General features: G+C 43.7%; 1 protein-coding gene across 4 annotated transcripts in view; it reads left to right on the forward strand.

Moving 5' to 3' along the window:
• The first annotated feature begins 326 nt into the window (after nt 1-326).
• The window catches only part of irs1 (insulin receptor substrate 1), a 99,551-nt gene continuing 85,564 nt past the window's right edge, over nt 327-14,313 (forward strand). For all 4 annotated transcript variants that reach the window (XR_006313483.1, XM_043702864.1, XM_043702866.1 and 1 more), the window contains exon 1: nt 327-3,617. Coding sequence is in view for 3 of the 4 variants with exons in the window: in XM_043702864.1 (XP_043558799.1) it covers nt 338-3,617 (3,280 nt within the window). In the remaining variant the exon portion in view is untranslated. The remainder of the gene's footprint in view (nt 3,618-14,313) is intronic.

The following is a 14,313-nucleotide window of genomic DNA, read 5'->3' on the forward strand; positions in this document are numbered from 1 at the left end:
CCCCCCCACCCTCACCACCCCCCCCAGACCAGACCCGGGGGGGGAGGGGGGTTTGTGTTTGGTCTTTAATATTAAAGGCGGGGGGGGGGAGCCAGCTGCCGCCTTTAAATAAATAATCAGCTATTTCTGTTTTAGTCCCGGGCGGAGGCTCGGGGGTGACCCGGGGGTGAGCGGGCGGGTGAGGGGGGTCCGGGGGTGACCCGGGGTCCGGGGGAGAGGGGGGTGTGAGGGTGACCCGCGGTGAGGGGGTCCGGGGGTGAGGGGTGTCCGCGGGTGAGGGGGGTCCGGGGGGGAGGGTGACCCGGGGGTGAGGGGGTGAGGGGGCGGCCCTGACGCGATGGCGACGCCGCCGGTGCCGGTGTCGGTGTCGGTGTCGGTGCCCGTGCCCGAGGCGGCCGGCCCGCCCGCGGAGCCGCTGTCCGATGTGAGGAAGGCGGGTTACCTGAGGAAACCCAAGAGCATGCACCGGCGCTTCTTCGTGCTGAGGGCGGCCAGCGAGCTGGGCCCGGCCCGCCTCGAGTACTACGAGAACGAGAAGAAATGGAGGCAGAAGGCGGGCGCGCCGAAACGCTCCGTGCAGCTGGAGAGCTGCTTCAACATCAACAAGAGGGCGGACTCCAAGAACAAGTACCTGGTCGCCCTGTACACCCGGGACGAGTACTTCGCGGTGGCCGCCGACTGTGAGGGTGACCAGGAGAGCTGGTACCGGGCCCTGCTGGAGCTCCATAACCGGGCCAAGGTCCCTGAGGAGCGGGCTGACAGGGACACCGCCGGGGCCCCGGTATCTCCTGAGGACGGTACCGGGGAAGCGAGCCCAGGGCCCGCCTTTAAGGAGGTCTGGCAGGTGGTGCTGAAGCCCAAAGGTCTGGGTCACAGTAAGAACCTGGTGGGTATATACCGGCTGTGCCTGACCAACAAGACCATCAGCCTGGTCAAACTCAACTCGGAGGCAGCCGCCGTGGTGCTGCAGCTGATGAACATCAGGCGGTGCGGGCACTCGGAGAATTTCTTCTTCATTGAGGTGGGCAGGTCGGCGGTGACCGGGCCCGGAGAGTTCTGGATGCAGGTCGATGACTCGGTGGTGGCCCAGAACATGCACGAGACCATCCTGGAGGCCATGAAGGCCATGAGCGAGGAGTTCCGGCCGCGCAGCAAGAGCCAGTCGGCGTCCAGCTCCAACCCCATCTCGGTGCCCCTCCGGCGGCACCTCAATAACCCACCGCCCAGCCAGGTGGGCCTGAGCCGCCGCTCCCGGACCGAGAGCGTCACCGCCTCCGCCACCTCGCCGGCCGGCAAGCACAGCTCGTTCCGGGTGCGAGCCTCCAGCGACGGCGAGGGCACCATGTCCAGGCCGGCGTCAGTGGACGGCAGCCCGGTCAGCCCGAGCACCGGGCGGACGCACTCTCACCGACACCGGGGTGGCTGCAGGCTGCACCCCCCTCTCAACCACAGCAGGTCCATCCCCATGCCGTCCGCCCACTGCTCCCCTTCGGCCACCAGCCCCGTCAGCTTGTCCTCCAGCAGCACCAGTGGCCACGGGTCCACCTCGGACAGCCTCTTCCCGAGACGATCCAGTGCCTCCATCTCGGGCTCGCCCAGCGATGGGGGCTTCATTTCCTCCGATGAGTATGGATCCAGCCCATGTGATTTCAGGAATTCCTTCAGGAGTGTCACCCCCGATTCCTTGGGGCACACTCCTCCTGCAAGGGAGGAGCAGGAGTTAAACAACTACATTTACATGGGGAAACATTCGAGCCTTGGTCCAAGTTGCCAAAACAGGGGTGGTCAAAGGTGGACTCCAACAAAAGCTGAGGATGCAGACTCCGACAAAGGGTTTAGGAAGCGGGCACATTCATCAGGTACTTCACCACCTACAGTGATGCACCAAAAGACCTCTTCTCAAACTTCCACCACCTCCTTTGCGGAGTACACAGAGATGACACCATCTTACCCCGGTGGTCGTTTGTCATCCAGTAAAAATTCAGCTTTTGTGCCTACTCACTCGTACCCCGAGGAATGTTTGGATCTCCAGTTAGGAGAAGGTAGACGTTACAGCCAAATGGATGATGGTTATATGCCAATGTCACCTGGAGTAGCACCTGTACCCAATAAAAATGACTACATGCCAATGAGCCCAAAAAGTGTTTCTGCCCCACAGCAAATCATCAATCCACGTCAACATTCTCGTAAAGATGGTTACATGATGATGTCACCGAGTGGCAGTTGCTCACCAGAAAATGTGAACTATGGGAAAATATGGACTAATGGGGGCAATTCTAAGCTTTCTGTTGAGAGTAACGATGGGAAATTATCATGCAGTGATTACATAAATATGTCTCCTGCAAGTTGCTCAACAACAAGCACTCCACCAGACTGCTTCTTCAATCCAGTTGAAGAACCTCATAAACCTGTCTGTTCTTACTTCTCACTGCCTCGTTCCTTTAAACATGTACATAGAAAGAATGATGAGTCCCCTTTACGGATTGCTGTAAATTCAGGCCGTCTTTTGTATTGCGAGGATTCTTCCTCATCTACGAGCAGCGACAGTTTAGGAGGTCAAGATGGTGGACATCACACAGTTAGCTCTACTAAAAAGGAATTGTATGTACCGATGAAAGGTAAACTTGTACGACCCACTAGACTGTCACTTGATAACACTAAGGCAAGTACATTGCCCAGAACACGTGAGCATCCCCTTCCTCCAGAGCCAAAAAGCCCAGGCGAGTATGTAAATATTGAATTTAGTGACAAAACCTTTTCTTCTAGTTCATTGTCACTTGTTGAGCCCTCTTCAGTTGGAGGCATGCATTCTGTTCGACAAAGACCACCTGTGTCTGAATACATGAATATGAATTCAAGAATGGACTCATCCAAGTTTGGTTATGTATCAAAACCCACAGTGGATATCACCAACTCTGCAACTGCCTGCACAACCAGCACTTGCAGAAAAGATAGAGGGCAGGCAAGCTGTGATTATGTTAGTATGCAGCTAGTTAACACCTGTACAGACTTGCTGGAATCAGCAGTGAGTAACTATAAAGAGATGACAGTTGGTGGAGGGATAACATCTTCCATTTCCGTTCTACCTCGGGGAGAAGAGAGCTCATTGACCACTGTTTCTGATGTCGTGGCTGGTCCTACGATGGATCAGATTTCCGGGAGGAGTGCCTTCACTGTGCTTAATCTTGTCCCTAATCGAAACCAAGGTGCCAAAGTTATCCGTGTTGATCCCCAAGGAAGAAGACGACACAGTTCGGAGACTTTTACTTCCACAGCCAATGTGACTGGCATGACCCTATCTTATGTTGATCACGTTAAACGCCATAGTTCAGTGTCCTTTGAAAATGTGTGGCTTAACAAACCAGGTGATTCCCTTGTTGCAGGTGCCAAAGAGCAACCAAATGATGCCACAGTGCAGAATGATTGTGAAAATGTTATGAATTACATTGATTTGGACTTGGTAAACGATTTTAAAAACAAAGGTTGGACCTCCTCTCAGCATGTAACCCCTCATCAACCTCATGGAAATACCTCTGGTGGTGGTGATGATCTGAATTCATATGCAAGCATCACTTTCCAGAAACCTGATGAAATTGTGAAGCCAACAGAAAGGGAAGGTAAGGGCACAGCACTAAATGCTGACATTTTGCTTTGTGAGCAATTTTTAAAATGCTTTGCCTGGTGTTCAAAATATCATGTTTTGAAATGCATTTCTGTACTCTTAACCTAAGGGCTGAAAGCAAAGGTTTACAATAGAATTTTAGCTTCTTTATTTTAGAAAAGTCTTTCAATTTGAATTCAGGATCTTCATTGAAGAATATGTGAAGTGAATTTTCATATAGTTAGTTACATCTAAACTTGAAACTTTATTTACAAATTCAGTAAGTTTACCCTTTAACACTATCCCTTGTCCAACCCCTCTGAAAATCGACATATCAGCTGTTCCTCGAAATGGGCTAGCTCATTTGTGGGTTACGTTCCATCGTTGCCATCGGCATCCTTCCATCTATGTAAGATGAATGGATATGCAACAAATTAAATGCTTTGGGAATTGGTTAGCTTCATGTGGTGCACTTTTGCTTACGTCTGAATAGTCCAATCAGTGAGAGGCAGTTTCTTCACATGTTCTCCAAGTGAAATGGTTATTGGGTATCTTGGATTTTATTTCAGTGTTGATGGCAAGCTGTTTTAGCCATTGATTATCATTGTGGTGTGTCAGTCCACAACTGATGTCACTGTTTTCCTCTGTTATCAACATTTGTCTCTCTGGTGCAAGATTTGATGTTTAGTGCTTTCATGTCATACTTGAAGCAGAGTTTCAGGTTGTGACTACTCTGCAGTACAGAAAATCCTTTGGTATGAAACAGTTTTCCATACTGCAGATATGCCTGAGTCATCAAAGTTGCATCTGCTTAACAAGTGCTAACATACTTGGAAGCTTTGCCTTTAAGAATGTTGCCATATTTGTGATTTTGCCCTTCCATGAAATGCCCAAAATGGGCTGCAGACAGCACAGATGAAAGGTTGCTTCCTTGATGGATGTTTGTCATCTTTGTTTCACAGGCATGAAACTAACTGTTGGATCATATTTGCATTATATAAATACATGGTCTATCGAAAGAAAATTGCTCTTGAAGATTGTTTACTTTTTGTATTATGTTGGGCTTTGTTCATATGAATGAACAATACAGTGATTCTATATATGTCAATGCTGTAGCATACATCGCTTGCAAGAGTTAAGATTTGAACTTTTGTTAATGGTGCAATTTGTGCCTTCTGAATTAAGTAAGAGAAATTTGAGCTTCCTGAATTGGATGTTTTGGTTGCAGGAATTGTTTTGCAATTGTAAATCTGCATTTTCAAATTCAGTCTGTTCGTGGAATTCTTTGTACTCAGCAAAGTTGATTTTGAATTGGTCAGTTCAAATGAAAGGTGCTGTTTTCGAGCCCCTCACATAAAGGGGCAGAGAATTACGTGAAGGGCCAATGTGCTCGGCTTATCATTTCAGCTACAATGATCAGCACTACAGAGTTTGTGAGGAGCTAAGATCTGGTAGTTCCAATCGTCACTCCCTGTGACTTGACAAGAACACAGTGGAGCCTTGTAGATTTCCTTCTATCATGCTTATAAAAATAGTGAAATGTCTGTAACATTTATTGAATATTTCGAAGAAATCTGTGGAGCCACTGAGCTGCCTTCATGGCTTGGCAGACTGTTACTTCACCACAAACACACGTCACTTAACCTTTTTGACAACTGAAGCAACAGCACTGTAGCAAAATAAATCGTTTGTTTGCTCAGCAAATGTGAATTAAGGAAAGTTTCCTGAACCATGCATTTCTCTGATGCAACGATGTGAAGGATGAGAGCCTTCAAGAATGTATCATTGAAAGCCTGAATCGGGACACAGTTGAAGTTGAAGTTTTTGCAGAGTAAACCATATCTTTTGGAAACATTTCAAAAGATGGTTTTGGAATCAAAATGCAACTCTGGTAATATGTGAATTACAGACTTTTTAATGAGGGAGATTGACATTTGTGAAAAAGAAGATCTGGAGGAAATTTTCAGCACATGGTCATGCAGCCAGTGTGAAGAGATGCTGGGGAGAAAGAGTGAACTGCTTAGTGCATGTTTGTTATGTACAGACAGAATTGAATGGAAGCTTTGTACGAGGGAATCAGTTTTGTGTGTATGGAACTCTTGATAAGGCAAAATTGCAGGGAGGAGCAAATCAGTAAATTTCAATCCATTGGTATCCTATTTCATCTGAGGTAATAAGCAGGAAATAGTCTCTTACAAATATAATAATATGACTTTTCAGATTGATTAGATTAAATTACATTACAGTGTGGAAACAGGCCCTTCGGCCCAACAAGTCCACACCGACCCGCCGAAGCGCAACCCACCCATACCCTTACATTTACCCCTTAACTAACACTATGGGCAATTTAGCATGGCCAATTCACCTGACCTGCACATCTTTGGACTGTGGGAGGAAACCGGAGCACCCGGAGGAAACCCACGCAGACACGGGGAGAACGTGCAGACTCCACACAGTTAGTCGCCTGAGGCGGGAATTGAACCAGTGTCTCAGGCGCTGTGAGGCAGCAGTGCTAACCACTGTGCCACCGTGCCGCCCACGGTTGGGGATAATCCCTCCAAGTGTATATCATATTGTAAAGGTTTGCTGTATATGAATAGTTCATGTTATCCAGTCAGTTGCTCAGCATTTTGTCTGTTAAGGACAGAAACTATGGATTTTCTTCAACCATTCTGCTCAGACAGTGCAGTTTGAGTGCATAATCGGTTTGCTGAAAGAAGAATAGGTTTGAGATATTCCATAATATCTTATCCCTAGAGCAGGTAAAAACTCAAGTTTTTTTTAGGGTTTATAAGGGAAGGAATATAACGCATTTAATATGTAGTCTGTGTAAGAGCCCAATGTAAATGAACAGACCAGCACCATTAAATATGGAAACTGTGATTGCTTTGCATCACAGAATGATGTGGGGTAGACAAAGTTTAAAAATTAGGCAAAAGTGAGGACTGCAGATGCTGGAGATCAGAGTCTAGATTAGAGTAGTGCTGGAAAAGCACAGTAGGTCAGGCAGCTTCTGAGGAGCAGGAAAATCGACGTTTCGGGCAAAAGCCCCTCAAAATTACACAACACCAGGTTATAGTCCAACAGGTTTATTTGGAAGTACAAGTTTTCGGAGTGCTGCACCTTCATCAGGTAGCTCGTGGGGCAGGATTATAGGACACAGAATTTATTGTTTTTTCCACAGCTTTATTCATAAGTTTCGACATTCGGAAGACATTGAGTATAATCAAAATCTTAAATGATCTTTGGGGTGAGAGGCATAAATATATATAAGCTTTAATTAATATGTACCAGTTTTAGAAGGGAAATACTGTGTGTGGAAGAATTTTTCAAACATTCAAACTAGATAGGTAATGTAACTAGATTCACATAATGAAGAATTGAGTAACTGAAACAGAGGACCCCACATATTGCTCTTTGAGTTTCTTTTAAGGTCAGATGTGTGACTACTGTATAGTTTTTGTTTTTAATATGTGTTCTAGGTTAAAGACCATGTGAATTGGTTAAATTAAGTCATTTCTGTAAAGAATACCACCTCATTACAACTGATTATTTTTGACAGAATCGAGCAAGGTACCAGTATGAGGGTTTTGGGTATTTTCAAATATTCCAGGAATTAGCAGCCTTCTCAGAATTAGTTATAATGTTGAGTAAAGCTTCAGTTCTGATGAGATTACACCATCCTATAAGTGTGTAGCTCATTGATAGCTTGTTTAAAACCACAATGAGGTTGACAGCGATAGCAATTTATTGTTAGAAAATTTAAAAGGAAAATAACTCTTATTTATTCTTACCTATTAATATCAACCTGAAAACTAGTTGTTTAAAGAACATCTGTTTTGTTCACAGAACTTTTATTTATTGAAGTCAGTGTATTTTACATACTGGTATGCGCTATAACATTCCAAAGAGCTTCTTTCACTGATATTGCCTGTGCCCTACCCGTTGCATTGCTGGTCCGTACTTCCCTTTTAACATGTGGTCTTTGCTTCATGCTGGAGGAAGTTGTCGTCCTTAATTGCAAAAGCAGCATGCTCCTCCATTTTGTTAATAAAGAAATCTCATGTTTCTATACATAATGTGTGTTTGTGCACATGTGTGTGCTTGTTTGTTGTTATAAGTCTGCTAACATCTGTCTTGTCAAATCTCCATCTTCTATCTTCATGGAGCACTAGGATATAATTTTGTTTTGTTCACAAAATATTTTTAGATGAGGAAAATGTCTTTGTTAGACTTTTTATCCCCCTTTCATTATTATTGTTCCTTGGATATTTTATCTTAACAAACCAAAGTATGCTATTTGATAGGCAAATCTGCATTCCTAAAATTATCCAAATTCTTTGAGGACGTGACTTTAATTTGAAGGAGGGAGTTGAATTTAAGGAGTGGTTACTGCATGTAACAGGAGTACTCTTTGTGTAATAGTATAGTATCTTCACAATAGTGGTCTTTTTTTAATTCCTGTCTTCCTTCCTCCTCTGTTCCACCAGCAACCCCCCCAAAACACAAAGTTCACAACTTCTAAATATGTATTAAATTTTTTTTGGCAAATAAGATTATACTTGACGATAATGTTTAGTTGCTTAAATCTCTGTACAAGTGTAAACACACAGCTTTCCAATTCGTAGAATTCCAACAGCGTGGAGCAAGCCATTTGTCCCATCAAGTCCATATCAACTCTCTGAAGAGCAGCCCAACCAGACACACTTCCCCCACCCTATCCCTGTAACCCAGCATTTCGCATGGCTAATCCATCTAGCCTACATATATCTGGACACCATGGGCAATTTTAGCATGGCCAATTCATCCCCCTAACTTGCACACCTTTGGACTGTGGGAGGAAATCAGAGCACCTGGAGAAAAACCATGCAGATGTGAGGAGAATGTGCAAACTCCATACAGTCACCAGACGGTGGAATCAAACCTGGGTCCGTAGTGCTGTGAGTCAGTACTGCTAAACAATGAACCATCGTAAAATAAATTTTAAACTTTTCAAGATTAACGTAATTGCATCTTTTGTGATGTGTTAGTAACTGTACACTGTGCATGTTTGCTGTTGAAATTGATTTGCTTATTTGTAATGTTTTTTTTATGGAGTCCTGTATTGAGAAAGCATTCACTGTAACACAGGGGACTGCCGTTTTGTTCGTAAATTGTGTCGAGCTTGACCTAAATAATTTAAATTGAGATTCCAGCAGTAATCAAGGTCATCATCTAAATAACAAAACCATCAAGACTGTGGGAAATTGTGAACTAAATGGGAAGAGGGAAATTCGAAGTCCATTTGAAGATGCTTGAAGAAGAATATAAAGGGTGTGAAATGTAGCTGTCAGAGAATTTTTTTTCTATATTCTGCTCTCCAAACAGTGAAGCCAGTCTTTAACTGGCATTTCCTTTTGTAGAAAAATGTTTCCAGCTGTGTTACATCAGCCTATTTTTTCTTTGTTCCACAATAAATGAACATTGCGAGGGTCAGGGATTAATTAGACATTTTTGTCAGGGAGGGAGATGAATCTGCTTCCAGATGCTGTTTCAGAAAAAACTTCAGACATTTACTTCTGTTTTCATTTAGGCCCTTACTTAAATTGTCCCCAAAACCAATAAATATTTTATGAAAAGATATATGCTTGTAAAAGTTCTAAAAGTGGAAAAAGGCCTCTACATCATTTGGATTTGAATGAAAAGGCATACAGTTAGGTGTTACAGGAAGAAAAATGTATCTATCCAAAAATGGAGACAGGGCTGGAAAGGAAAGGAGTATTCAGTGAAGACTTACAGCAAGGAAGTTATTCCAGTAGAAGTTGATAAGGCTGTGAGTTGGAAATTCCAATGTTCTACTGCCAACTAAATTTCTGAAAATATTCAAACTTGCAACAGATCAGTTCCTGACTAGCAAGTTTTGACAACCTGTAAAGCGTAACTAGAGCATCTTGATATTTAACTGAATAACCTTCTGAAAAACTTGCATTTTATGTTGAGAACCGAAGAAATCAGTCCTGAGCACTTCTGAAAAGTCACTTTGACAATGGAATGAAAATTTTCAATGTGGGGTGGAAGGGGGTTGAACTGGCACCACAGCATTTGCTGAGCAATTAGAATTCCAGACTTGATGTGGAGGTGCCGGTGTTGCACAGGGGTGGGCAAAGTTAAGAATCACACAACACCATGTTATAGTCTAACTGGTTTATTTGAAATACTAGATTTCGGAGCGCTGCGCTTTCATCAGGTAGCTGTTCTATTGTTATTTGTCTTTAGGTTAGCACTTGGCTTAATTCACTGTATTTTCTGTTTGCCGTTTCCTTGAATTTATGCTTCCTTATCTTGCCTATACCGTCAGTTTTACATGCAGCAACCCCAAAGTTAAAGAGCAACACGGTTTTTCAGGAGGTGCCATGATGGGGAACCTATATAACTGTTGAACAGAGATAAGAAAATTAATAACCTTTTAAACTGAAAAATCTTGGGGTGATATCTTCACTGTACATAGTATTTGTCTGTTGAGTTCCAGCCATTTTTTTTCATTTTACAAGACCTTATTCTGGCCTCATTCAAACAAAGCAGCTGTTTTCATTAATAGCTTTTTTTTGTCCCAAAGCCTGTTTCGAGTAGTTTCTCCATGGAATTCTTGGAGTAGATTGTCAGAAAGAAGTTTACAGTTGAGAATGGTGCAGGAGAGAAGTTTGTTGATAATGCTGGGACTTTTTGCAGTTGGTTTCAAACATTTTTCCAACATCAAAATCTTGACAGCAAGCATGTATCTGCAGGAAGGTCTTTTTCTTGAAGCAGGTGCTTCATTGTATGTGATGGGGGAAGTGACTCATGGAGCCTTTGAACTGGATCAGGAATGTGTCTGGGGAGAAGAAACTGAATGATTGTTTGCTGCTTTTAGCCTGAGGGTCTGAAACTGGCTGGGAGGAATGTTATTGTGTCTTCTAAAGCAGGTTTTGCACATGTGTTTATGAGGTAGGGCCCCTGTGGGGTACCCTTCATTAACGGTGGCTGCCTGCCCATCCTGATCTGATCAGATAATAATTCTTTGCTTAACCTGGAGGTGAAGGGCCACCTTATTCCATATCCTCTGACCACCAAATTGAGATCAAAAAAAGTATTTGAGAGGAGTATTGACTAAGGAGTAGTTTTTAAATGTTGATGATGGATTCTGTAGTAGAAACTGGGCTGCACAATGTGATCAGGGCACGCATTCCTGGGATCAAGTGACTTAATGTTTATCCTTGGTTTTTTATTGTGAAATGAGGAAAGCTTAGGAAATAGACCTGTGTGTTTACGTCTCTGACACATCCATATATGTATCAATGTCCAAATTAATATTGTAAAGAATAACTTTGTAATGCTTTTTTTGATTATGTAAAGCATCAAGAGAGAATTTTCAGTACTGTAATTCCTGAGAGCTCTGGAAATGTTTGGTTTAAGTTGGTATTTTACATCTGTTTTTGATCCAAAGTCAGTCACTATTGATTCAGTGTTATGGTACCTGATCCATGGACTGCACAGGTCAACACATATAGCTAGTTTGAATTAATTTTCTGTTTGAGTGTTTTTTGTGAATGTCATAGATTAATTCTATACATCTTGACAATTAATGTAACCATCTTTTGTATTTTGAGCTTTGTTATAGATTAAGGTGGTTAATGTAGTTTTGCAGTGAGGCAATCTTCACTTTATGCTTGGCATTGCATACTCTTTCAGGAGAGTGAGGTCAATGTACTGCACTTCAAATTCTAGATTCGTTGTTTGAGGCTTTTACGACTTTGAAAAGAATTGATAGACTTGATAGAAGAAAACTTAGTCTGTTGGTATGGGACGTCCAGAACAAAAGAGGAAAATTGGAACCACGCCATTCAGGAGAAAAGTTCAGTACTGCTTCTTTATGCAAAATATGGAACTCTGTCCCACAAGATGCAGTAAATTCTGGCTCAGTTAATTTCAAATCTCTATTTGGTTATTGTTTTATTCGTAGGTTATAAAATTATCTTGAACCGAAGAGGACAGATAATTACAGAGTACAGATCAGTCAGAGATTGATGTATAAGCTTAAAGCACTTGGGATAAGAGTAGTGTATTGAAATGGATAGAAAATTGACTGACAGATAGGAAACAATGAGCAGGAAAAAAGGGTCTGTAGGAGAAGAATTGGGCCATTCAGCCCATTGAGTCTACTCTGCCATCTGATCATGACTTTGTTTGATAATCCCATTCTCCTATCTTCTCCCATAAGATTTGATTACCCTACTGAGGAAGAGCCTATGTATCTCTATGTGAAATATACCAGTGATTTCATCTCCACAGCTTTCTGCATGTTAACCTTAAGAGAATCCTGAACCAGGACTCCCAAGTTCCTTTGTGCTTCAGATTTCTGAAGCCTTTCCTCATTTAGAATGTAATCTACGTCCCTGTACTTCAATGTGCATCTTTTTTTTCCGAATGGGTTTTGCAGGGACCAGTGCTAGGACCTCAGCTAATCACAATATGTATTAATGATTTAGATGAGAGAACAAAATGTAATATCTCCCAGTTTGCAGGGGACACAAAGCTGGCCAGTAGGAGGGTGAGCCATGAGGAGAATGCAGCGAAGCTTTGTGATTTGGCCATAATGTGAGATTAGGCAAATGCATGGCAGATGCGGTATAATGTGAATAAATGTGAGGTTATCCACTTTGGTAGCAAAAAAAAGGAAGGTAGATTATTGTGTGAATGGTGATAGATTGAGAGGGGATTGCACAATGTGCCCTGGGTGTCCTCATACACCAGTCATTGAAAGTAAAGATGCAGACGCAGCAGGTGATAAAGAAGGCAAGTGATATGTTGGCCTTTCATAGCGAGAGGATTCAAGTTGAGAGGCAGGAATATCTTGTTGCAGTTATACAGGGCCTTGTGAGACCTAGAATATTGTGTGTAATTTTGGTCTCCTCATCCTAAGGTAGGATGTTCTGCCTCTAGAGGGAAGGATAACTCGACTGATTCCTGGGATGCCAGGGCTCACATATAAGGAGAAGTTGAATTGGTTAGGATTATATTTGTTGGCGTTCAGAAGAATGAGTGTGGATCTTTTAGAAACCTATAATATTATAACAGAACTGTACAGAGGAAGGATGTACCTGATAATTAGGGAGTCTAGAACCAGGAGTCACAGTATGAGGATATGGAATAAACCATTTAGGACTATTGAGGAGAAATTTCTTCACCCAGAGTGGTGAGCCTGTGGAACTTGCTACCACAAAGAAGTTAAGGCCAAAACATTGTATTCAAGAAGGAATTAGACCTTAGCACTTAGGACCACAAAGATGTAAGGATGTGGGAGAAAGTGTGAACAGGTTATTGAGGTGCATTTTCAACCATGATCACACTGAATGGCAGAGCAGGCTCAAAGGGCTGAATGGCCTACTACTTCTGTTTTCTATGTTCCCATGTTTCTGTAATTGTCCACCAATGCCTTAAAATTCTCATCCTCATTTTTAAATTGTCTTTTTGCTTTAGTCCTCCCACTCTCTCTCACCACCTCCAGCTTGTTAATCTCCCCAAAACTGTTCATAATTCTGACCTTGGCATTCTGTGCATTTTAGCTGAAAATGTGTTGCTGGAACAGCGCAGCAGGTCAGGCAGCATCCAGGGAACAGGAGAATCGACGTTTCGGGCATAAGCCCTTCTTCTTTTAGCCTCCCTGTACTTGACCATTGCAGCATAATTGCCTCATGAATTGAGCTCCTGCTCTGGAAAATTTAATCATGTGCTGTACATCTTTCTTTATAATCCCCTCCCCCCTAATGCCCACTACTTGAAAGCTTTTCTTTGGTCTGTAAACATTTAATTTTACTACACTCTGTGTACTTTGAGTCATTTTTGTAGGTTAGAGGTGCTAGAGTCATGGAGATGTACAGCATGAAAACACATCCTTCAGTCTAACTCGTCCATGCTAACCAGATATCCTAAATTAATCTAGCCCCATTTGCCAGCACTTGGCCCATATCCCTCTAAGAGCCAGTTACAGGCTCCACCCCCACTCCCAGCTCCATACCTACACGAGGTCCTAGCTCCCAGCCCTGCCGAGTTTTCACCATTTCCCCCTGACCTCCCCCTCACTGAGGACGAACGATCAGTCCTTAGCAAAGGCCTCACCTTTATCCCCCTCCGTCTACGCATCAATGAATTTAATACACGCTGTGACATTGAACACTACTTCCGCCGCCTTCGCCTCCGAGCTTACTTTCACAATCAGGACTCCCGCCCACCTTCCGAAGACCCTTTTGCCCACCTCCAACACATTCCATCAACCTGGACACCCCGCGCTGGCCTATTACCTGCCCTCGACCTCTTCATTTCCAACTGCTGCTGAGACATTAACCGCCTCAACCTGTCTACCCTCCTCCCCCACTCCAACCTCTCACCCTCATAACGCGCAGCTCTCCAATCCCTTTGCTCCAATTCCAACCTCATCATCAAGCCAGCGGATAAAGGAGGCGCAGTGGTAGTCTGGCGCACTGACCTCTACACCGCTGAAGCCAGGCACCAACTTGAAGACACCTCCTACTACTGCCCCCTTGAACATGTCCCCACCCCCCCATCACCAAACCGTCATCTCCTAGAACCTCATCACCTCAGGAGATCTTCCAACCTCATAGTCCGGGAACCCCGCACTGCCCGGTTCTACCTCCTTCCCAAGATCCAGAAGCCTGACCACCCTGGCCGACCCATTG

The sequence above is a fragment of the Chiloscyllium plagiosum genome, chromosome 13 (assembly GCF_004010195.1).
Source record: "Chiloscyllium plagiosum isolate BGI_BamShark_2017 chromosome 13, ASM401019v2, whole genome shotgun sequence".
In the NCBI taxonomy this organism is placed as follows: Eukaryota; Metazoa; Chordata; class Chondrichthyes; order Orectolobiformes; family Hemiscylliidae; genus Chiloscyllium; species Chiloscyllium plagiosum.